We start from the raw sequence: 22,805 nt of genomic DNA on the forward strand, positions 1-22,805 counted from the left end.
CTTTATTCTGTGACTAAATGAATAAGTCCTGTTAAACTGAGTTATTTTGTGTCTTACCACAATGGTGAGTGGGCTGGAGAAAGCCAGAACTGGATACGAGCTACAGAGAGAGATTTCCAATGAAGATGAGAACCAGCCAAATCCAGGGCTGCAGAGTCTGTGCTGTCTGTAAAGTGTTTGCTTTCTGGCCATGGACCTGAGTTTGATCCCTGGGACCTACATTAAAAGTAATAATAAAAACACTAGCATTTACTGCTGATCCAGTGCTGGGGAAGCAGAGAGAAAGTCCTTAGGGCTCACCTGTTGGTCAACTTTGCAAGTTTCAGGCCAGTAAGAGAGAACCTGTTTCAAATACTGAGGTGGACAGGTCCTGAAGAATGATGTCACATTGACACACATATGCATACTCCCTACACACACACACACACACACACACACACACACACACACACACACACACACACACACGGGGGGGGTAGACAGATAAACAGTGACAGAGACAGCAAGAGGCAGACAGAAACAGAACCTGTCAAGTCTCAGCTATGGCCTGTTCCAAATGCTTTTCATCATTAAATCACTAGCCCCTGCATCTCTATCATGGAGAAAAAATTAGCATCTCCACTTTGAAGAGAAGGCAAAAAAGTGGGGAGGTTAAAGGAGTATCATGGAATATCATGGGGCACAGTAGAGCAGTGATCAGAACCCTGACCACAGTACACAGTATCTCTCTCTCTCTCTCTCTCTCTCTCTCTCTCTCTCTCTCTCTATCTCTATCTCTCCACAGAAGTGAGGCTTGAGGTGTAGATGGGTGGTCTGTTAAGACCACTACCAGACAAATAGTTTCTGCTGTCTCAACAAAGTCAGGCCTGGCCCCTGTAATCCAGCCTGCTAAGGCTGAGAGTCCGACTTCTCTCCCTCTCTTGCAGAGTGGCCTCCAAGGCTGGCACCATTAATTGAGGTTAACAACCCGAAAGGGCAGAATTGATGGAGTGACAGGCAGCATTTCTTAATGAAAACAAATTTAGGTCTATGATCAAGAGAACAAAGTCCCCAGGAAGCCAGGCTGCCATGACCCAAGTGTAACATTAGACACTTGGAGGGGCAAGGGCCAGGGTTTCCCCACAGACTCAGGGCCCTCCTGAAAAGCAGAGAGATGCTGTAGCCACCCAAGAGGCAGTTCATAGGAGCTCACAGAGGCAACGGAGGAATATAGCTTGGTCTTGGTGTCTGAGGCTGCTGTAAAGGTAAATACCATTTCAGGTACAGTCGGGCTTCTTGTGGAAGATTGGTTAAGGGTGCGTGAAGATAATTACTTCTCTATAGTAAGCAGAGGGGAGGACAGGAGAAAAGGAAGCAGGCATCTGAAACTGGTCCCACATACAGCCTGACCTGGGGCTGAGGAGAGATGGGGCTGTTCTATGCTCTCCAGTCTGCAAGATGGGAGCCATGTTCCTGGGTCTGCATGGGACTGGATGATACAAGTTCATGCAGAACCTTAGCTAACAAGCATCTCTGAGCCCAAGCAGTGTGGTTCATGCTGGTATGTATGCTTTTGCTCCAGCTGGGAGCTTATTTTGTTCAGAATCCTCTTAGCATGGCAATCGGCATTCCTTAAACATATGGAATTCATCCAGCAGCACCCCCTCCTAACTGTGGGGTAGTTACTCATTTCCTCAACTGTCTCGCCCTCAGGATGCACGGAAAATTTAAGGGCAGACCTTTGCACTCTGGGGCAGAAGAACAGAGTTTCATTGGAGTCCAGGCCCTGTTAGCTATGTAACTTGGCAAAAAAGTCCTTCTCCTATCTCGGTGCAGGTCTTCTGTCTGAGACAGCTCAGCTACTCGGTGATATTGCCCATTTATTCAGTAAACCAATCATTATCTATTAAGTGGCTACTGTCTGAGGAGTTTGGGAGCACACAGTTTAGAGAATATGGTTAAGCAGTTACCTAAATATGAACATAGTATCAGTATAAATGGTAAATTATTAAAGAAGTTAAAAAAAAAAAAAAAGTCCACAGTGGTTAGTGGCAGATTAAATTGCACAAAAATGAGGAAGAAATGTACAGGTTTTACAACCCTGCTTTTAACTTGAATTACCTGAGTCTCCTCATCTATAATGGGAATTACAGTAATACTTATAGAAATTTGTTTTACCATATACTATGCCCCCCACCCCAAATCTAGTGGCTTACACTGGTCATTCGTTGGTTCTTATTTCTGAAGGTTGGTAATCCAGGCTGGGTGGAGCTGGGTAGGTCAGCTCATTGATGGGCTCACACATGTAGCTACAATCCAGTAAGATCTTGTTGCTCAGCCAAGATCCTAAGCTCTTTGTATGATGCTAATTGTCCAAAAGAAGCAAGAGAAGGCAAGTTCTAATACTCAAGGGTCTTCCCTGCCTTTGCTTTGAATTTGCTATTATTCTTTTGGTCCACAAGATGAAAGGCATATGGCCAGCCCTAGAGACAGGTTGTAGGTACACAGCATTTGAATACATGGAGGTGTGATTCCTTAGAAGTTGTTATAGCTGTCTACCAACATGTCTTGGAGATTTAGAAAGAAATCTGTGATGCCCTGCCTGTGGTGTTTGTGTTAATGCTGACACCCATGGTTGGACAAATATGAAGCTGAGCTGCTTGCTTCCTTCTTGGGGACAAAGACATTGCATAGAAAATAAATGGCATGTAAAGTGTGTCATCGTGGCTAGAAATCGCAGTACCATTGTTGTCTGTGGTAATGAGACTGCATCAGATTCTGCTACCATCAATCCTGGCATAAGAAAGGTGACATGGAGTCTATAGTCATTTCTCCCTGAATGTACCTGGTGTCATCTGATCTCCAAAGAGTAATATTAACCATAAATAATCTTTTCTTCAGAGGAAGATGGGCAGAAAGGAGGCAGTGAGGGTGAGAGCTGAATCAGGCAAAGGCACAGAAATATTTGCTGGATAATATTAACCATAAATAATCTTTTCTTCAGAGGAAGATGGGCAGAAAGGAGGCAGTGAGGGTGAGAGCTGAATCAGGCAAAGGCACAGAAATATTTGCTGGATAAAGATGTTAGATATGTACCTGTTGCCATCTGAGCCCTTAATCTGTGGCAGGCTCAGAGCAAAGTATTTCCATGGATTATATCATTTAAACCTCAGGACAGCCTTGCATAATGACAGGCACTATCTTCATTTTACAGATGGGGAAACTGAGGCTCAGGCTCAGATTCTTTATTTGTCCAAAGGAGCATAGGAGAACATAAATAGACCCAACATTCAAATCCACGTGTATCTAACTCAAAATGCATTGATTCAAAACACTTATTTAAAAATAGTTTATTGAGATTTGTAGTTTGCATACAGAAATAATACAGAAATATTCTGTGCATCCTTTAGACAGTTCCCCTAGTCATAGCACTTCGAGAAGCAGTAACAGGAGAGCATATGTCACCACTGGGATCTTGGCATTGGGACTTCATCTGACTCCATTCATCTTATGTGGATTTCTTATTTTACTTGAGAGCCCCTGGTTAGCTCTACAAAACCTGACAGCATGTTCGGCCAAGTCAATGCAGGAAAGATGGAGTGTCGTCCTTCAGCACAGGGCATCCCTCACGGTGCCCGTTGCAGCCGTACTGGACCCTGTTCCTCTCTGTTCTGTCCTGCTGAAGCATTGGGATTCCCAAAACGTTTCGGAAGTGGAAGTGTTCAGCCTTCTTGGCTGATTTTTCTCTTTCCACTCAGTATCAGTCCCTGGAGATTTTTCAATGTCACTACTTACTTCCTTTTTATCATCAAGTAGTATGTCACGGCCTTCTACCTTGATGTAACCAATCCCCTGTCAAAGGACATCAGGCCTGTTTCCAGCTGTTGGCTATTAAGAGTAACTCTTCAGTGCATGTTGTTGTGTAGGCTTTTGTGTGCACATAAGTTTCCATTTTTGAGGGCTAAACGCCCGAGAGTGCAATTGCTAGCATGTACAGTAATTGCATGCTCCATTTTCTAAGCAATGTGCCAAATTATTTTCCAGAGGGACTGCACCATTTCTCATTCCTACCAGCAACGCACGGGTGATCCAGTTTCTCTGCATCCTTGTCAGCATTGAGAGTTGTTGCTATTTTTCATGTTAGCCCTGCTGATGCCTAGAAGGTGATAGTTCATTGTGGTTCTAATTCCCGTCTCCTGGGTGGCTAACAACGTTGAACGTCTTTCCCTGGGCCACTTTGCCATCTGTACAGTCTCTTTGGTAAAATATGTACTCATATCTTTGGAGTGTGTGCTTAGCTCACTATTGGGTTTTGGGTTGCTGATGAGGGTCTACATACTAGGCTTTGTTGGTGGTTTGCACAAATTTTCTCCCACTTTGTAGCTTATCGCCTCATCCTCTGGACAGACTTTCACAAACCACGAGAACTTCAGAGAAGTAAAGCTTATCAGTTGTTTTTCTGTTTGGATGGTGCTTTTGCTAAAAGCCTGAATTTTCATTCACTATGATCTACTGCTTTCTAGAGCTTGGGGAAGAGAAGTTCTACCCTGGGAGGAGGATTTCCTTGTTTGTGGGCTTTCTAAAGGACAGTCAGGAAATCTCTTTTAAAGAAAACAAATGCTAGCTCACTAGCAGAATGGGCCATGCTAGGCCAAGTTTGGAGGATGCAATGTGACAGGAGTAAGCACCCTGTCACCAGGGGTCCATCAAGGGCTGGTGTGGTCTGTGGGGACACACAGAAGCCATCCAAGCTTCAGAAGATTTTACATTCCCATCTAGGTCTGAGGATCTGTGGTTGTTTTTTGGTTTGGGGTTGTTTTGTTTTGCTTTGTTTTGTTTTGTTTTTTTTCATCCTTGCTGGAACTGGAATTTTTAACAGACATAGCTTCTATAGATTAACCCTGTTGGGAAACTAAGAACTGCTTTCCATGGCTCAGCCAGGCCTAGCAGAAGCCACCAATTACTTTATTGGGCAGAAAGCACAGAGGTGAGTAGTCATTGAGGACCATTCTCGGGGACCAAGACCTATTCCTGGCTCCCTAGCCCCTGTTCTAGGAGCTAGTACCATGTCTGCCTGCTCCACCTCCACCCAGGCAGTCCTTTCTCCATTCTGACTGCCCTGGAGAATTCCTTTCTTTAAGGCACTTAGGAGACTTAATTACTGATGGTGAATCTTTTGAGGCTTTGGATGAAAGGATGGAGGCAGTGCAGGGCTTGATTAGGCCTGTACGACTCTGGGCACAATTAGCTTCGTGAGAGACTGGTCCTGCCTTTATCTGTCTCCAGTTCTGTGAGACTTACAACGGCTAATTATTGAAATGAAAATTGCCTGGCCACCCAGTTGCTGGCAAGAGGGCCCTAATATCTGCCCTAATGACTGGAAATGGAGGCAGCTTCAGGCACTTAGGGTTTTCCCATCATTAAAGGACTTTTCTCCACCACTTCCAGACTTGAGTGCCTGGATATGCAAGTGAAATTCTGCCAAAGCCACTTCTCTCTGCATTGTGTTCTTTCTATGTGACATCCCTTTCTGGGATACCATCACTAACCAACCTCCTGTGTTAGGAGTACCTACGGGGTTCTTAGTCCATGCACCATACAGAAATCCTGGTGCTTGACAGACCACTTATCCCTCCTCCCTCTCTCTACCCCTCTCTCTGTCTCTCTGTCTCTGTCTCTGCCCCCCCCCCCTCTCTCTCTCTCTGTGTGTGTGTGTGTGTGTGTGTGTGTGTGTGTGTGTCTGAGTGTGTGTTACAGAAGGCCAGGGAAGTCCTCAGGCACAGATATGATTCCCAGCTTCTTATATGGTAGACAAGAAGATGGAGGCTGTGGAAGGACCCAGGAAGAAGCAGACAGCCCCTGTCCCTTCACTGTTGGAATATAGCTGAGCCTCAGTCTCCTACACTATAACACAAAGTTCCCCTTGGTTCTTGGGATCACAGGCTGTTGCTACCTATATACAAATCTCAGAACTGGTGTAGGCTCTAAGGATGTGTCCTAAAGAGAAAGTGGGGTTTGCAAGGTACATTAGGAAATGGTTTTGCAGGTGGGTGCTATGGCTCCAGCCACCTGAGCAGGACACAAGGAGGGTATGTTACCAGAGGTATTTAGGCTGCTTTGGGCTGACACCAAGCAAAGATATAATCAGAGGATCTGCAGCTTTGGGTGGAGTCCACACATCAGAGGAGTTTCTAGAATGCTGTGTACTTTCCTCCACCTTGCTCAATGTAGCAGACCCTTCCTTTGCTTCTTGACTTACTCTGGCATCATGATGTGGTAACCACCAAGAGAGCAGGCTCAGGTTTGGGAGATCTTTCTTACAGATGGAGAAATTGAGGCAGAGACATTAGGGGATGTGCTTGAGGATGTGTCACCTGCTGTAATGGCCTATGAGAGTCCAGATGAGGGATAGAAGGCTGTTTGTGGGCCCTGCAACACTGCCATAATGGGACCCAGGCATTGGAAAAAAAAAAGATAAGAGGGTCTGATTCCTGGGAACTGTGGAGAGAATGTAAGCAAAGGAGATGAAAATAGAAGTCTCTGCCCCTGCTGCACCCTGATCCTTTGTCAGTCCCTGAAGGCTGAGACCATCACCTTATAGCCATTGGGCAACATTTGGGGCCTTGAGCCAATTCCAACCTCAAGACTCAACAGATATAGGTGAATAGATTATATTAGAACCTTCTTATTCTAATCAAGTGCTCAAAGGCTCTAGGTACATACACACACCCCATTTTTCCAGAAACAGTTTCCTGAGTGACCACTGACCCTATACACCCAGCTTTGACTCATTGGAAGGACTGGCTATGGTGTCTTAATTTCTATCCTTTCTGACCCTGTGATATCATCACTGGCAGCAGGTATGCCCAGGACATGGATGACAGATGTCCTGCCCTGGGGCTTCATTAGACAAAAAGTTCTTATGCACACAAAGCACTTCCCTCTTGTACATACTAACCCTAAACACAGGACCACATAGGAGCCCTGAGGTTTTATTAGGCAAAATTTTTTGTGCACACAAAGCATTTCTCTCTTCCACATACTAACCCTAAACGTAGGATCCCTCATTGCTGTGCCACATAGGTGAGGTCTGAGTCTCAGATGAAGTAGTGCTTATCATATGACACCACTGGGTCACAGGAGGTATTTCACTCTACTGTACCTCCTTTTAAACTCACACATATTCTTGGTGTGAGGGGCTCTTTGCCCTCTGAAGAAGGAACAGCCCCTTAAGTACCACAGTGGGCTATACTCTATGCTAAAAACCTTTCAAACTTGGGTCTCTGTCACTTGGGTCTCTGATATCTTTTCCTAAGAAGATATGGGAATGACCACAGTTTTACAAATGAGGAAAGAGACTTGGAGAGACATTAACCCTATAATTGTTTCACAAAAGGTTGAGATTGGAGCTGCTTCCACAGTTTGTTGCCACTGAGATTTTCTGATGGGGAGAGGCGTGTGCATGGAGCTGAAATGTTCATGGCTCTGAGAGGAACATCTCTGGGTATCCAAGATCTAAATAGGGTCCTGCTGTTACCATCAAGAGAGTGGTCCCTTTTGGATTAACAGAACAGTTTGTGAACTGGAGCCTAAAGGATTTATTGCATAGCTGCCTCGGACTGGGGTCTAGGGCGTGACATAGAAGACAGAAGGAAGAGAGGTACCAGTTCTTTCCACAGGTGAGGAATCCCCTCACCCCCAAACTCTCTTCAGGCTAAAGAATCCTCCATGCTAAACTGTCAAGTCAATGAGTATGGTAGACCATGCCTCCAATCCCAGCACACAGAAGCCTGAGGCAGGGAACTGTGAGTTTAAGTGTGTCTTGGGCTATATAGGTTCGACTCCTTTCAAGAAAAAAAAAAAAAAGTAAATTAAGTTTTCCATGAAAGTCTTGCTATTTCCAGAAGCCTCAAAGTGCTCCCTGCTGCACAAAGAGTCTGGTTTCCCTCAGATCCCTCCTCCTCATTTGTTGAAGAGGAGGCCTGGTGGGAACCCCAGGTAATTGCAGGCTAAGACTCTGCCACGGTAGGGGATGTTCAATTAATCAGCGTCTCTACTCTACTTTGAATATTTCATAGTACAGGTCTAGGCCAAGCTCACTGAAAGTCAGGGGAAAACAACTCTGGGCAGAGTTGGCACCAAAATAAACCAAGTTGCAGCCTTGACTCTTGCAAGGGTTTCCTGGGAGAAAGAACAGAGGTATGCAATGTCCCAAGGTGGTGTTCATAAAGAACCTGGAAACCTGGAAGATAACCCCATAGGCCAGGGTGGATCTGGCTCTGCAAATCCAATAGGACCAGCTTTCTTGGGAAAGATGGAGAGGTGTGCAATGGACAAATAAGAAGAGAGGACATCACTCTATAAGGGCTCCAGTGGTTTCTGTCACACAATGGGAGAGCCAAGGGACAGAAAAGAACACCTTCCTTTCTGGTCCACTGGGTAACTCCAGACTCAGCCTGGTGGCTCAGTTCAGGGACCATCTCCCCAGGAATCAGAGAATCTAAAGGTGGTTTCTCATCTCTGTTGGTAGGCATTTGTGTCAATTGTTACTTTGCATCCTCTGTGGTGGAACCAAGGGTAAGTGTGTTGACTTACTTTGTGACTCCTTGGAAACCAAAATCGACCCAGCTCCTCAGCCTACACCCCAGGATTTTCTAAGGGTCTGGTGAGAGGAGGGAAGATGCAAACAAATCTTGGGAGAGATTACCAAGAAGGCAAGGGCTTCAAGATCACTGGAGACATGCTCCCTCTGACAGAGGACTCAAGGACACAGATTGTCCCTGTCTTCAGTCTGGAAGGATTATTCTGTGGAATAAAACGCTAGACAGATTTCCTAGAATCCCAGGGGATAGAGAGCTGAGACCTATAGAGGGAAAGGAGCTGAAAGGAGGCAGATTTTAACTCCATAACAGGAAGTAAAAGCTGGCAGGCAGAACTGTCCCTAGAGATAGTCAAGTCACCAGAGTTGAGGTCATATGATGATCACATAATAGAATCGGGATCAACAGACATCAAGCACCTAGTGTGAGTGTTGCCTTCTGTCTGAGTTCTGAGATGACATTATTTGTGAAAGGTATTTTGCTGTGGGGGCAAAAAATGGACAGAGCAGGAATATAGATAGTACAACCATCATCATCACCATCATAAAACTTCCTGATGACTGAGGTCCTGCTGTGTCCCCAAGTCCTGAGCATCCCCAGCTCTTTGAAGGGGAAGCCTCTGGCTCAGCACCAGAATGTCTGCCCTTTGATACCTGGCCTCTGACAAGCCTCTACCAGAAGGCAAGATAGCCCCTGCAAACAGTGGCACCATCTGTCACCTGCCTGCCAACCACTGATTAGAGATGTCCCCACAGCAAGGCTGGGCACAGGGCCACACTCTGTCCAGCTCACTACCAGGAAAGCCCTCTCTCTGGCCCAGTTTTCTGTTCAGTGCCCGGCTACCAAGAAACTCTGTAGAATCCTTACACCTAACACAGCCCAGACTGGTGGCTAAGTGGGGGCCCTGGAAGAGCTAATGCTATTAAAGAATGAACTAATAGAACACTGGTATAATTAGAATAGGGATGGCCAAGCGGAAAACAGCATAGGTTGCGTAAAAGCTTGAGCCTCAGGGTAGGACAGCTGAGGTGAGACTCCTTCCTGTACTTTCTTCCTAAAGTGGTCCTCTAAGCAAGTATTTAACCTGTCTATTCTTGGTGCTCATCTGTAAAGTGTAGGTAGGGCGTGGTATGGCTTAAATGAGGGAATATCCATGAACACCTTGCCTTAGGCACCACCCTTAATATCACTGTCCCCCTGCTTAAGAGGTAAGGGGTTTCCCATCATGACAGGGCAGGAGAGATGTGTTCTGGGTGTCATAACAGTGAGCATAAATATGGAAGCCAGGATCCAGGATCCCTGTTATGGTGTCTTATGAACTTGTATTTCTTTGACCCTGTAAGCCTTTTCCAAATTCATAACATGGAGATAACAATGCCTTCCTCCCTGGTTTGCAGACTCCAACACAGATTCTGGCATTCAGATAAGGGCCAGGTCTTCCCAGTTGAAAACAAAGGATTCTAAGAGCAAACTTTAAAGGACTAAGGAAAATAAGATTTATGCTTTTCTACATGCCAAGCTACTCCCCAGGACTTTCATTCTGCAGAACACATGTTAGCTCCGAAATGTTTATGGGCCTTTCTGACACACACAGAACTAAAAATACCACCCTCTGCTTATGTTAGGCAAAACTGATAAAATTTTAGCCCAGCAGGAATTCAGTCAATTTCCTGGCTGGTTTCGGGTAAGCAGGTGATAACAGCCCTTTTCCCTGTGGGCCGTGGCAGGGGGACGGTGTATTAGCAATCCAGGCCTTGTTGTCTGTGGATATCTCCCTCACAGATGTTCTATGCCCCACCTCTGTGTAAATACTACTGAAGAAAGGTCCAGATGTAGGGTTCTCTCCAGACACGGAAGCTTTGTTTCTGAGATCCCCCCTTCTGTATAAGCCCCAGCCCCAGGTCATTCTCCCAGGTACTTTCAACCCTACCCTGTTTCTCTAGGAGTCAGGGTCTGTAAACCCAGCTGAGAGTAGACTCCCTAGGGATTTCCCTTGGTCTTTGGCCAGCATTCCCTGCCACATGCACCCTGCTTCTTCCTGTCCACTGATATTATGGAAATGTATTCCTTCTAGGCAAGCTGATCACTTTATACTTCAAGCTTCATCTCCCGCTTCTTCCCTCCCCATGGTCTGAACTCCAGGAATAATCTGGCTTTTTTTCTATTCAGGGTCATTCATCCATGCTGTGAGCTACAATCGTGTATTTTAATGTCAGTCAGTTGGCAATCCATTATAATTCTATGTAAGTAGAATGGACTTGGAAATACCAAAATCCACCCTTGCAGTATGGTTTGGCATGGTTCGGAAGCTTTGGATTTAGTGAGATTCCGTAGGAGTTAGATAGGTGGCCCAGTGGGTAGAATGCTTGCTGTGTAAACGTGAGTACCTGAGTTTGGATCCCCAGCGCTGTGCCTAGTGCTGGGTGGGCAGGGGTAGAGGATCCTGGGACCTGGCTGTCTAGCCAGCCTAGCTTAAACAGTGAGCCCCAGTGAGATAGCCTGTCTTAAACTTCAGTGTGGAGAGTGATAGCGGACAATACACAGGCACTTCTGTCCTCCACATATGCACACAAGGGCACACACATACACGTGAGACGTTTATACTGTATGTGGGCCTTGAGTTGTAGCATCAGTACATTTCCACTGTGTATCAGAGCAGCTTGGAGGCCATGCATCTACACCTCTTTCCTCTTCTTACCTCAGCCCCTCACCTGCCCACCTTTTACCTACCTTCTTTGTCCTTAGTTTAGCTACCACAGTCTCTAGTGAAGGAATTTGATCATCTTTTTACTGCTGGCCTGTCTCAGCCTGGCCTGATGGCCCTGTTATGCTCCTTCCTGTCTCTCTCTCTATTGACCTGCTTCTTGAATAGAAATCACAGCTAAGCTAAGCACCCGACACTGGTCTTGACCTCTGATACATTAAATGTAGCTTGAGACAAGCATTCGGAGCTAAGTGAGGAGGGAAGATACCCTAAGGGAGGCAGAGAGAGACTCCTGTGATACCAGCTTGGGCTCCTTGCAGCACTGAGCTAAGAAATGGAATTTAGTGATTATTTACCTAGTGAACCAGTCTGTGGTACTAGGTGTTCAACATTTTTCTTAGTTTTTAAACATTTTATTCTGTTTCAAATATAGATTCAGACATGAGGGAACCAGGTGATTAGAGTAATTCACTTCATCCCCTTGAACTTTTGTTACCTCATTGCTAAACAAGAATAAAAGAAAATGTAAAATAAGCATATAGCACCTAGCTTGCACTGTTGCCATGGGAACTGGGAATACTATGCACACGGTAACCAGAACACAAGGGAGCATTTAGTGAACAGGGTTTTTTGTTGGTTTGCTTGTTTACTTGTTTTGTTTGTTTTAGGCAGGGTCTCATGTAGCCCAGACTGTGATTGAAATCACTGTGTAACTGAGGCTGGTTCTCTTTTATCTCCTGATCGTCCTGCTTCTACCTCCCAGATACTGGAATTGCAGGTGTGGGCCATGGTGATCAGCATAAACTGATTGATGCATAGCTTCTCTTAGCTTTCTTTCCAACACTGGCAATTAGCCTACAGCCTTGCCCAAGCTAAGCAACAACTCTGCCGCCGAACTCCAACTCCTGCTTATTTTTGTTCATCCTTTTTCTGTCTGAAATGCTATTCTGATCCCCATCCTCACCAAGTGTCTCTGGCCTCCCCATTTCAGTTCTTCTGAGACTAGCTCAGGGTAAAGGAAAATGACACCAAACCAAAGTAAACATAACAAAATGTGCTAAAGGCGGTTACTTTAAATGAATTAAGGACGTGAGTTCAAATCTCTAGTACCCATACAAGAAAAGAAGAGATGGCTGTACAAATAGTCAACACCATGAATCTTTCTGGGCTTGCTGGTCACCAGCCTACCTCCAGGCTCAGTGAGAGAACCTGTCTCAGTGGACAGTGATCAAAGAGAACACGCAGTGTCCACCTTGGCCTCTATAGGCAGGTCGGCACACACATGTACCATAAACACACATAATAAATACTAAATGCTGATTTTAGAGTCAGAGGGTCTTGGATTCAAGTTCTAGCCTTGTCCTTTACCCACTGTGCAAACTATATCAGCTACCAGAGCCATTTAGCCTGGTCTCCATGATGAGAAACACGAGGCAGTATAGGGACATTACGCTCTGTGCTCAATACATACACATTTCTTTTGTCCTCCTGTCCCAGCCCCTTTCTCTCGCCACTTAAAGAACACATCTGATACCCATGTCCAAGTCTAACCAGAAACTTAAGTAGCCACAATTTCTAATTTGTCAATGCACTTTGTCCTGATGGGCCCTTTGCTGACACTCTAGCCAGGCAGAAAGCTCTTATTACAAAGCTTTTCTCTTGATCATCTTTGGACACACCAACACAGTAGGAGACTGGACTACTGTTCTCATGGAAAGGACCCGTTCTCACTATACCTTTGTGGTAGTTGGGTTGCAGCTGGAGAATAATCCCAAAGAGCTGTGCTCAAGAGGGGCTGGCAGCTAAGCCCGTGACAAGGCCTTGCTTGGTTCCTTGATGTGACCAACATCAGTGTTCTCACACAGGGACTGGTATTCTAGCTGACTGCTGCCACAGTTGCAGATGCTTCATCTAGCTATGAGCCAATAGCTGGGCTTACCCTTTATTCCCTGGGTATTCTTTATCTGTCACTAGAGTGCTCCTAAAAAAAAAAAAAAAAAAAAAAAAAAAAAAAAAAAAAAAAAAATCTGCTTAAGTTAACTCATGGTTTGAATTCTGACATAATATTATGGTTAAAAATAAATTTTTAAAAATGGTGGTAATGATGAGGACAATGACAATTAAAACAAATCAGTATCTTGGCTTGAGAAACCTTCCCAAAGCCATACCACTAGAAGGTGGACAGAGCTCATCCTGCCTCATTCAATCAGGGGAAAGAAGGGATGGGAAGCCCTTGATGACACAGCTGTCATTTTAAGCTGGTTATTTAACTTCTCTAAACCTCTGCTTCTTCCATAAAGTGGAACTGGAGATGCAGAGATGCAATGAGTAAGAACACAATGTGCCGATCAAGCCCTTCACCCTGTCCCAGCTGATTGCAAATTGTTCTGGGACTCTGCTCTGGGGGTGACACTGCTGCCACCTCTTGAAATCAGAGAAGCCATGATTACCTGGAAGAGACTCTTAGAGGACTGGTGCCATTTATGCTGAGGACAGTAAGGACTCGGGAGGCAACACACTGGTGCTGTTACAACACAGAAGTCCCTGCCCCTCTCTGAGGACAAGAGTACAAGCAGGTGCATAGTTACTAGGAGACTTGAAAGTTGTTTATGCTCCTGACAGCAACCCTAGTCAAGAGTTTAACTTGCTTACCTTGGTCAACCAAGGTAGATTTGAGTGAAATCTATTCCTAGGTTTGTCATTGGTGCCCTACCTGGCATAAACAGACATTTGTTCATGTCTCCTAAGGAGAGTTTAATGAGAACATGGCAGCCATGGGAGTGTCGACGGTGATGATGGCTGATAGTTAACCAGCTAGGAAGAAGTCAAGCCCTAGCATGTGACAAGGTGCTTACAGGAAGCAGATTCACCCCATATGACATTAATGAAGAGACAGAAGTGTCCAAGCTCAAGGAACTGGCCAAGGGAAGATGCCCAAGGCCTCAAAAGAGCAGGAAGGGGTCCATCCTGCATCTTCACAGGGAAAGATCCTGTGCCAGAGGTAGACAGGCTACCTGGTGGGGACTGGTGTAAAAATAGACGTGCAGAAAATAAAAGGAACAAAGCAAATACCCATAGACTTCTCGGCAGCCACACTTCAGCCCGTTGGCTTCTTTTACCCCTCACGCAAGGGAACATTACAATGATAAATGTTCGGCATCAGGACAGGGAAGGGGGGGGGAGTGGGTTGAGTAATGGCAGGAAACTGTATATAGCCTTCTGCTATTGTAATAAACACTATGATCAAAAGCAACTTGGGAAGGAGAGGGTTTATTTTATTTTAAGTTTATAATCCATCACAAAAGACAGCCATGGCAGGGACTAAAGCAAGGACCATGGAGGAATGCTTCTTACTGGCTTGCTCCCATGGTTTGCTCAGATTGCTTTCTTACAAAACCTGGGATTGCCTGCCCAGGGATCATACCACCCACAGTGTGTTGGACTCTCCCCAGTCAATCATTGATAAAGAAATCGCTTGTGCTTGCCTACTGACTATTCTGATGGATAGGTCTTCACAATTAAGGTTCCCTCTTCCAAGCTGACCTTCAAGTTGACAAAAAACTAATTGACACAGACACTGAAACAGAGACACATGTCAAGGAAGAGAGACTGGGGAAATGAATTGTTCTGGGACAGTAAAAGGACATGGAAAGAGAGCTTAAAGGGGCAGGTCTAGAATACCTTTTGCTCTTGGGTTTTATAGGCAGTGAAGAACCTAGCGGTTGGTTGGTTCCTTAGTCATCTGCAGTTGCTATAGAGGACCACACGTGGATTGCTACTTGTTTCTCAGGTCTGAAGTTTGGGAAATGCAGTATCAGGAAGCACCATGTGAGCATCTTCTTGCTTTGCGACTATGTGGTAGAGGGTGTCACTTAGCAGACTGGAATGCAGGAGAGAAACCTGCCTAGGCATCTCTTCCCTCTTTTTACAAAGCCACCAATCTCATCTGGAGGTCTCCAACCTAATTAGGTCATTAAACCTAATTACTTCCCAAATATCATCAATACAACAATAGTGTGATAGAGGGGGTGCCGTGAGCAAGCAGGGAGGGGATGTAAAGCACATTCAAGTCATAGCAATGGGTATGAAAGTACCAGGTGTGTTGAAACAGCGTGTTTCCTCCTACTTGTTCTCCACCCATGTATGGATCACAGAGCCACTGGTGGAAATAAACACCTTCTCGAGCAAAGCTCCCCATCCTTCAGTCAAGAGTCCCGGTCACTGCTTGCTTCCAGGGAGTTCTTCTCCATCTCTTTCCTTTTTCTCCCATCCCCTTCTCATTCAGCTAAATGCCAATTTAAGTGTGAACTCTGTCTGACCCCCTATCTGTTCAGAAAAGTAAATATTTACTGAATTGCTATGTTGAGCTGAGGCTCTCCCTGCCTCTGCTCTGCCTGGGGATGTCTGAGATGTTCTTAGGAACTTGCATGCAGCTACTGTCTTTGTCTTGAAGCTATTGTACTCAGCCAGGAGAGAGACAGATGGAAGTATTACACCCATTAGTTTTGCAGCCTTAGTAGCTGATGGTTCTTTGACGTGTCCCTTTTTCAATTGTAACTGACGTCTAGTTAAAGCCTTCTCAATTATGCCTTTTAAAACTGAGTTTCTGACATTAATAGTTAATATATATTGAGCACTAATTGTGTTCCAGGGGCATATATTGGCACATTTAATCCCCAGAACAGGCAAAAGAAACTTTGCAGATAAGAAAACTGAACCACAGACAGGTTGAGTAGCTTGTCTAAAGTCACCCAGCTGATCAGTTCAGGGACACATACTTTGACCACAGGCTGATTACTACACGTAAAAGGGCATGTTTAAGGATTACCTCTAATTCAGTTTATTTATTCAACTAGATTAGTTGTTACATATCCAACTACAATGAATCACCACAGCTTGTTAGGGTTAGAAGGAAGGAAGTATGTGCCAACCAAATCTCTGATTGCTTATTTACTCAGTGAACATCTGTGCACACCACGAAAGCCAGGCCTGCCTTCAAAGGGAGGAGACTCAAAACCAGTATCTAGTTATCTGTGAACAGGGAAAGAGCAGCAGCGTGTCCAACAGGGTGGGGAGAGAGCACCTTACACAAGGAAGTGAAAGTGATTCTTGGGATGCAACAAGAATGGTCCAGACCTACAAGTTTATTTTGGCCAAGAAGGTGGAATTGGTCCTAGTGGCTAGGCAGGGATACAAAGAGGGCACGGGCAGATCAGTTGCATGATCTGGGCTTCGGAAATTCACCTGACACAGCCCAAAGGGAACAAAAGCATCCAAAAAACGATCCAAACACCCGTGTGCCAAATTCATTTCTCTGGGTCAGAACTTGGGTTCTAGCAGAGCTGTGTGACCTTGGGCAAGAGAGTCACCCTCCTCAACTGAAATTTGCATAGTCCCGTGACCCACATGGAAGGATTGGCAAGGAGATCTGACATGTTATTACTTATGATAACAGCTAAAGGGAGCACCCAATTAATATTGGCTTCTACTACAATTATATTTGCTACTGTTGGTGCTAATTTGGTCTAATTATGAGGTGTGTTAGCCATGTGTGTTCATGATGGCTAACCTTTATTGTGTGCTTATTCATATCAGCTGCATTTTATCACTAGGGCTGGAAAAGCCACAAGGGACAGATGCAGTAGTTGCTGTAAATCTTCACCCAGATTAAACCAAAACAGTGCTATGGGTCAAAAACCATTTTGGGGTCATAATATCAATCTAAAGAGTTATAATCAGCCTCTCTTTAAAAATTAAAAAGATCGAGGGGCTGCAGATATGGCTCAGCAGTTAAAAGTGCTTCTTCCTCTTTCAGAGGGCCCATGTCTAGTGGCTCAGAGCCACCTATAACTTCAGCCCTGAGGAAATCAGACCTCCACAAGCACACACACACACACACACACACACACACACACACACACACACACACGATAAAAAGAAATCAATTAAAAATATATTAGAGCCGGGCGGTGGTGGCACACACCTTTAATCCCAGCACTTGGGAGGCAGAGGCAGGCGGATTTCTGAGTTCAAGGCCAGCCTGGTCTACAGAGTGAGCTCCAGGACAGCCAGGGCTACACAGAGAAACCCTGTCTCGGAAAAAAAAAATTAGATTAACATGGGAACTATGAGCAAGCATTAGTTGCCATGCAGTAACTTCTGTAGCTTTTCTGCTCCCAGTAACATACTCCATAAATATTCTCACTTACCAGTGTATATATGGGTTGCATTGCAAGATAGTTTTTAAACTGAAGATTATAGCAAAGGAATTTTAAAGATCTTGGGATAGAAGGTGTGAATTGTCTCTGATCTTCCTTGTGGCTTTGCTTCTTGAACCCCCTGAACATGGTCTTTCTTGGCAGCCAGTATTGGGAGGCTGAACATCCAGACAACAGAATTCAAGGCCTGGAGATATCACGGAGCAGACTTCTAGAATCCCCATGTGGGTATCCAATGCCACCTCCTGGCTTCTGCAGTTACCAGCCATACACATGGTACATAAAACATTCATCCACATAAAATAAAAATAAATAAATATTTTTTTTAAGATAGCAGAATTCAGAACCTAGGTTTGGGCCTTGGCCATGTGACTTGATTCTTGTGTGACCTAGATCAATCCACTGCCCAATTATCAAGCATATTTTGAGAACCAAGACTCCAAGAAATCCACTCCATTTAACTGCATCTAGGTACAACTTTGATCTCTCCCATAATTCCAGCTTTTCTACTACTGACTCATGACATGTACCAAGGTGGGAAACCGAATGGCTCAGGGTCCATGAAAATAGTCCCATTGTATGCTCCACAGATTTTATACAACATGAATAAAATCACAAATATCTGTGCTTTGAGCAATTCAGGGAAATTCTGGGGAAAGTCTATAGTGAGCACTGAGGATCCATTAATACATCCAAAGTGGATGTATAATCATACACTGAGCACTAACTCCATATCATCTCCTTGAAAGGTGATTGTGGTACCCTACTTAGGACATAGGGTTGACCTGTGTGGGTCTACAGGGCTCTTTTGAGAAAGTAGACAAAATCTTGTACTGGAGTAGAGCTAAGAGCTACCCTGAAGAAAGCCTGTGAGGTCTCAGGAGAGAAGAGCTGAAGGGCTGTTACAGATGCTAATGATCACAGGCTACCTGCTAATCCTCGGACCAAATCTGGACAACCACTGGGTTTTGTTTGGCCTACAACATATTTTGAAATTAAAAATTTAAAAAAAAAAGTCTTAAAATTACATACTGGATTCCAAAATTTCAATGCCTAGCTTGTCTTAAAATTTCAGAAGGCAGCCCCTAACCCCCACCCACCAACTGCATGGTGGACAGGCACTGAGACTTCAGGTGCGTTCCATTTACCAGAGAACTCCTATTTGGCTACTTCTTTAGCAAAACAGCAAAAACAAGAATTTTTTGTACATCTGTGTTGCTCTGACGAATGGAACAAGGGGAAGCCAGAACTGAAGAGGTTAGAGGCTTCTAGAAAAACAAACCATCTATGAACATCCTATTGTTGATCTGTTGAATGATATACCACTTTCCTCATAGACTGAGTTCCTGACCCTTTCAAAAGTAGAGAGAGTTGTGCTTGTGTCCCAGCGCTAAAGAAAGATTCTGGAAGGAGAATGCAGATACCATTAAGGGAAACACTCTCAGGCTGTCAGTCTAGAGCAATAAAGACACTGCTTTTCTGACCTAGGCGAGGTTGAACCCAATGCAGGGTTAATGTGTAGGCAGAATGGCAAGACACTGAGAAGACAGATAACAATGAATGCTGGTGAGAATACAGACAAGAGGAAACCCTGATACACTGCCATTGGGAATGTAAAGTCAGCCACTATTTATATCAATATGGAGATTGTTACTGAATACAGTAGTAATGCCTACACACCTACTGTGATCTAGTGAGATAATTGAAGAAATGTTTACTTCCTGGCCTGGATATAGTCAATCGACTCTTAGATTCCCAAAGAACCATTAAGTTCAGGGTTAGGTTCTTTCACCTGATATGATGGGAATTAGCAGGGATGCAGCTCCTACTTCCAGCCATTACTAGGTACCAGCACCCTGTGGTCTCTGGGCAACATTGACTCCCAGCCATAGGGGAGAACATGAGGCATCCTCAGGCCCAGTAACAGAAAGAGGATTGTTTATGAGAGGTACCAAATGCCAGTACCCTATGCTGCTGATTGTCTCTTAGTGATGGAGCCTGCCCACACCTCAGAAGCCTGGTTAATGAGTCACTTTGATCCAAGAGTATGTTGAATGCGGGATAGATCCTGGCATTGTCCTCCCCGTCCAAATCGGGGCTCAGCCTTTCTTTGTTTTTCTCCACTGCAGACCACTCGGCCCTGAGTGCGGCAAGGGCCCAATTTGTGGATGTGGAAGATCGTGAGCCAGAGGCCATGGACGTGAAGGAGAGGAAGCCCTATCGCTCGCTGACCCGGCGTCGCGATGCTGAGCGCCGCTACACCAGCTCATCGGCAGACAGTGAGGAGGGCAAGGGCCCACAGAAGTCCTACAGCTCCAGTGAGACCCTGAAGGCATATGACCAAGATGCTCGCCTAGCTTACGGCAGCCGCGTCAAGGACATGGTACCACAGGAGGCCGAGGAGTTCTGCCGCACAGGTGAGTGCACGCCAAAACGTGGGCTGAACACAAATGTGCACAGGTGTGTGCCTAGGTGAAAACGCAGGTGAGCTGGTCAGGGAGGAGGCGCCTCTAGAAAAATCCAAGTTCCTACTGCTTTGGCCCCTGGATCTGGTAAGGGCCTGCCCTGTAGTTTATTGCTAGGACAGGCATGTCCTAGCTCTGAACTTTGCTCTCCTGTGTTAGATGGTCAAGAGCAGTCTCCCTATCACAGGGACTGGTGAGGGAGGCCTCAGTGGGATGACACCTTTAAGCTGTAAGCATGATAATAGAAGTAAGTGCTAAACATATGCTAGTGCTTAGTTTGGGGATTTAGTGCATATTTTAGCACGTTCCTTGTGTCAAGCTGTGTGACCTTGAAGGTTAGACTATAACACTCAATGATTCCGAAGATCTTGGTGTCAGAGCCTCCTTCCTCACTTCTTCCTGACTGTCCTCAACAAAGTCTAACAATCCCTTCCCAGAATACCCTTCAGCCAAACCCTCTTCTCCTTTCCCTCTGCCATTGCATAGTCCTGGACATGGTTATATGTTCTGGAAGATTTACCTCAATGATCATCCAGCCTAGAGCCATCCATTCAGGCCTCTCTCTTTCATAAGCCACAGTGAAGCCTGAGGGTGAATGGTGAATCCATACCCTGTCTCCAGGCTCCTTAACCTGACACTAGAAGACCTTCCTCAGTTTCCCCCTTGTCTTCCTAGAATTTTTTGTCTCTTGCTTCTTTCCCACCTCTCCACAGCCCACCACCATCCATGGCCTAGCCCGGCTAAACCATTGCTGCATCCTGTAGGGATGATCACTTCCTGCTGTGGCACCTCCAAGGTGCCTGTTGTTCTGCTTCAAGGCCTCTGTGAGACCTGGCAGGTGACCATAGCCCCCCCCCCCCATGGGAGCAGCCCACTGGGATTCTGCCCTGTGCTTCTCCCCTCCACAGACAGCATCAGCCACACCAGAGGCTATATAATTTAGATATGTTTTAGCAATGCTATTAAATCCTCACAACAGTCCCAGATCGAATCATCTGGGATTGAATCAACCAAGGTCAAACAAGTAAGAAGAGCAGGCATACACACACACTTGCACACATACATTTATACACACTCATACACACATACATATGCTCACATACGTATGCCCATACTCAATGCTCTCACACATTCTCACACACACACACAAATATACACTCACACACTTATGCCCATATACACACTTGCACACACTTGTACATACTCACACACTCACAAATATGTACATACACACACACAAACACACACACACACAGCCAGCCTATGGCCTCATTTCCACTCCCTCCCACAAGCCTGGATCCACATGAAAGCTGTCCCACCAGCAAGGCTGCCTCTCAGGCTTGAAAAATGATGCCTACACAGCCCATCCCCAGCTTGTGGTTAAGAGCTCAAGCTCTGGCATCAGACAGATCTGGATTTGAATTCTGGCTCTGCAGCTGTTACAGCCCTAGGCATCCTCACCTGTGCAGAGGGATATCACCTAATGGTAGGGTGCTCTCAAGGATTAGTGAGGACTATAAACAATATTCTTGCCACCAGAGCCTAGCATGTAACTGATACTTTATAAATACTACCTACTGCTTGTTGTCACCTCTGAGCCCCAGTGAAGGGAAGAGACAAGATTCCCCCCCACCCCAAGCTTTCCTCTAACTCTGCCCAGCCTATGCTTGACAGAGAGCTATGCTTGAGCCTGTGCCTCAGATGCAAGTGTAGCACACCAGGCTTAGAAAAGGAGCCCCTCTGGTCCTTATGAAACAAATGATCATTCTCAAGCATGCGCAAGACAGTTTGCAAACCGCCATCAGGGATCTTACGGTTAGATGCTGAAGGAGGTAGAATGGTAACCCATGTTTTAGGCTCCTCAGGAAAGAGGTCAAAGGTCATAAAACAGACCACATGATGAAAATATCTCCCACCTTACCAGTTGCCTCACCAGGATCCCTGAACTCTAGGAGTTGGGGCTTACCTTGCATTCCTTCTGTCTCTGGATACCTCAGCTCACTGGTATTGATGCCAATTCTGTCTGTTTTAAAGGGAATGGAGGGCAAGCCATATGGAAATCAGTGTGGCCCGGGCCATTTATGTCAAATAGATTTGAGTTTTCATCTAGCATAGCAGTCATTCTTTATAACACGAGTTGCCTCTCTTGAGAGGATTAGCTCAGTAAAGTGCAGATATGGGCCAGGCGGGGAGCAGAACGGGACTAGATTGTGCATGTGCACAGGAGCCAGGACTTGGATTGTGCAGAGACCTGCAGAGGAGATAAGGGAACTGGGACTCCAATGTACACTTTATTTTTTTTCTTAGAAGAAAAAAAAAAAAACCATAGAAGAGCAAAGTAGAGTATGGCGCAAAGGGGTGAGAGTCAATGTATGGAACATCTGGTCTGGCCCACATCCCAGCCAATCAGAACATTTGCCTGGCCACTGAGTGCACCCAGAGGTCCCTGAGGCACAGGGCCTGCTGATGTGAAACTATTTGTCTGGCAGCTGGATCTAGGCTGGATAATGGAGAGGGGTGGAAGAGAAGTAGCCAGGACGGAGGATCGGAGGCACTAAGGGCCTCTGATTCTGAACACGTTATTCATCCACCAGTATGGAAAGGTTTTATGACTTCAGCCTCAGATCATAGCTGTGCTAGCTTCTGAACTTTCTCCCATTCCAGACTCCACTGGTCTAGCCAGAAAGGAACTCTTGGTTTCAGAAACCTAGGTAGGCCTCGTCCAAGAAGTTCCATCCTGTTCCGGACTTGCTAACAAGTCCCATCTGCGAGAAGTGACCAGAAACCTTCAATACACTTTAACAGACCTGTTACACCATGTGCCTTGAAGATACTGTAC

The 22,805-nt window shown here is 45.5% G+C and overlaps 1 protein-coding gene across 17 annotated transcripts in view; it reads left to right on the forward strand.

Moving 5' to 3' along the window:
* Tenm4 (teneurin transmembrane protein 4) overlaps positions 1-22,805 on the forward strand; it is a 1,520,543-nt gene that overhangs the window by 1,142,614 nt on the left and 355,124 nt on the right. For all 17 annotated transcript variants that reach the window (XM_076938042.1, XM_076938101.1, XM_076938085.1 and 14 more), the window contains one exon: positions 19,631-19,918. In XM_076938042.1, the coding sequence (XP_076794157.1) occupies positions 19,631-19,918 (288 nt within the window). The remainder of the gene's footprint in view (positions 1-19,630; positions 19,919-22,805) is intronic.

Source organism: Arvicanthis niloticus, chromosome 1 (genome assembly GCF_011762505.2).
Source record: "Arvicanthis niloticus isolate mArvNil1 chromosome 1, mArvNil1.pat.X, whole genome shotgun sequence".
NCBI lineage: Eukaryota > Metazoa > Chordata > Mammalia > Rodentia > Muridae > Arvicanthis > Arvicanthis niloticus.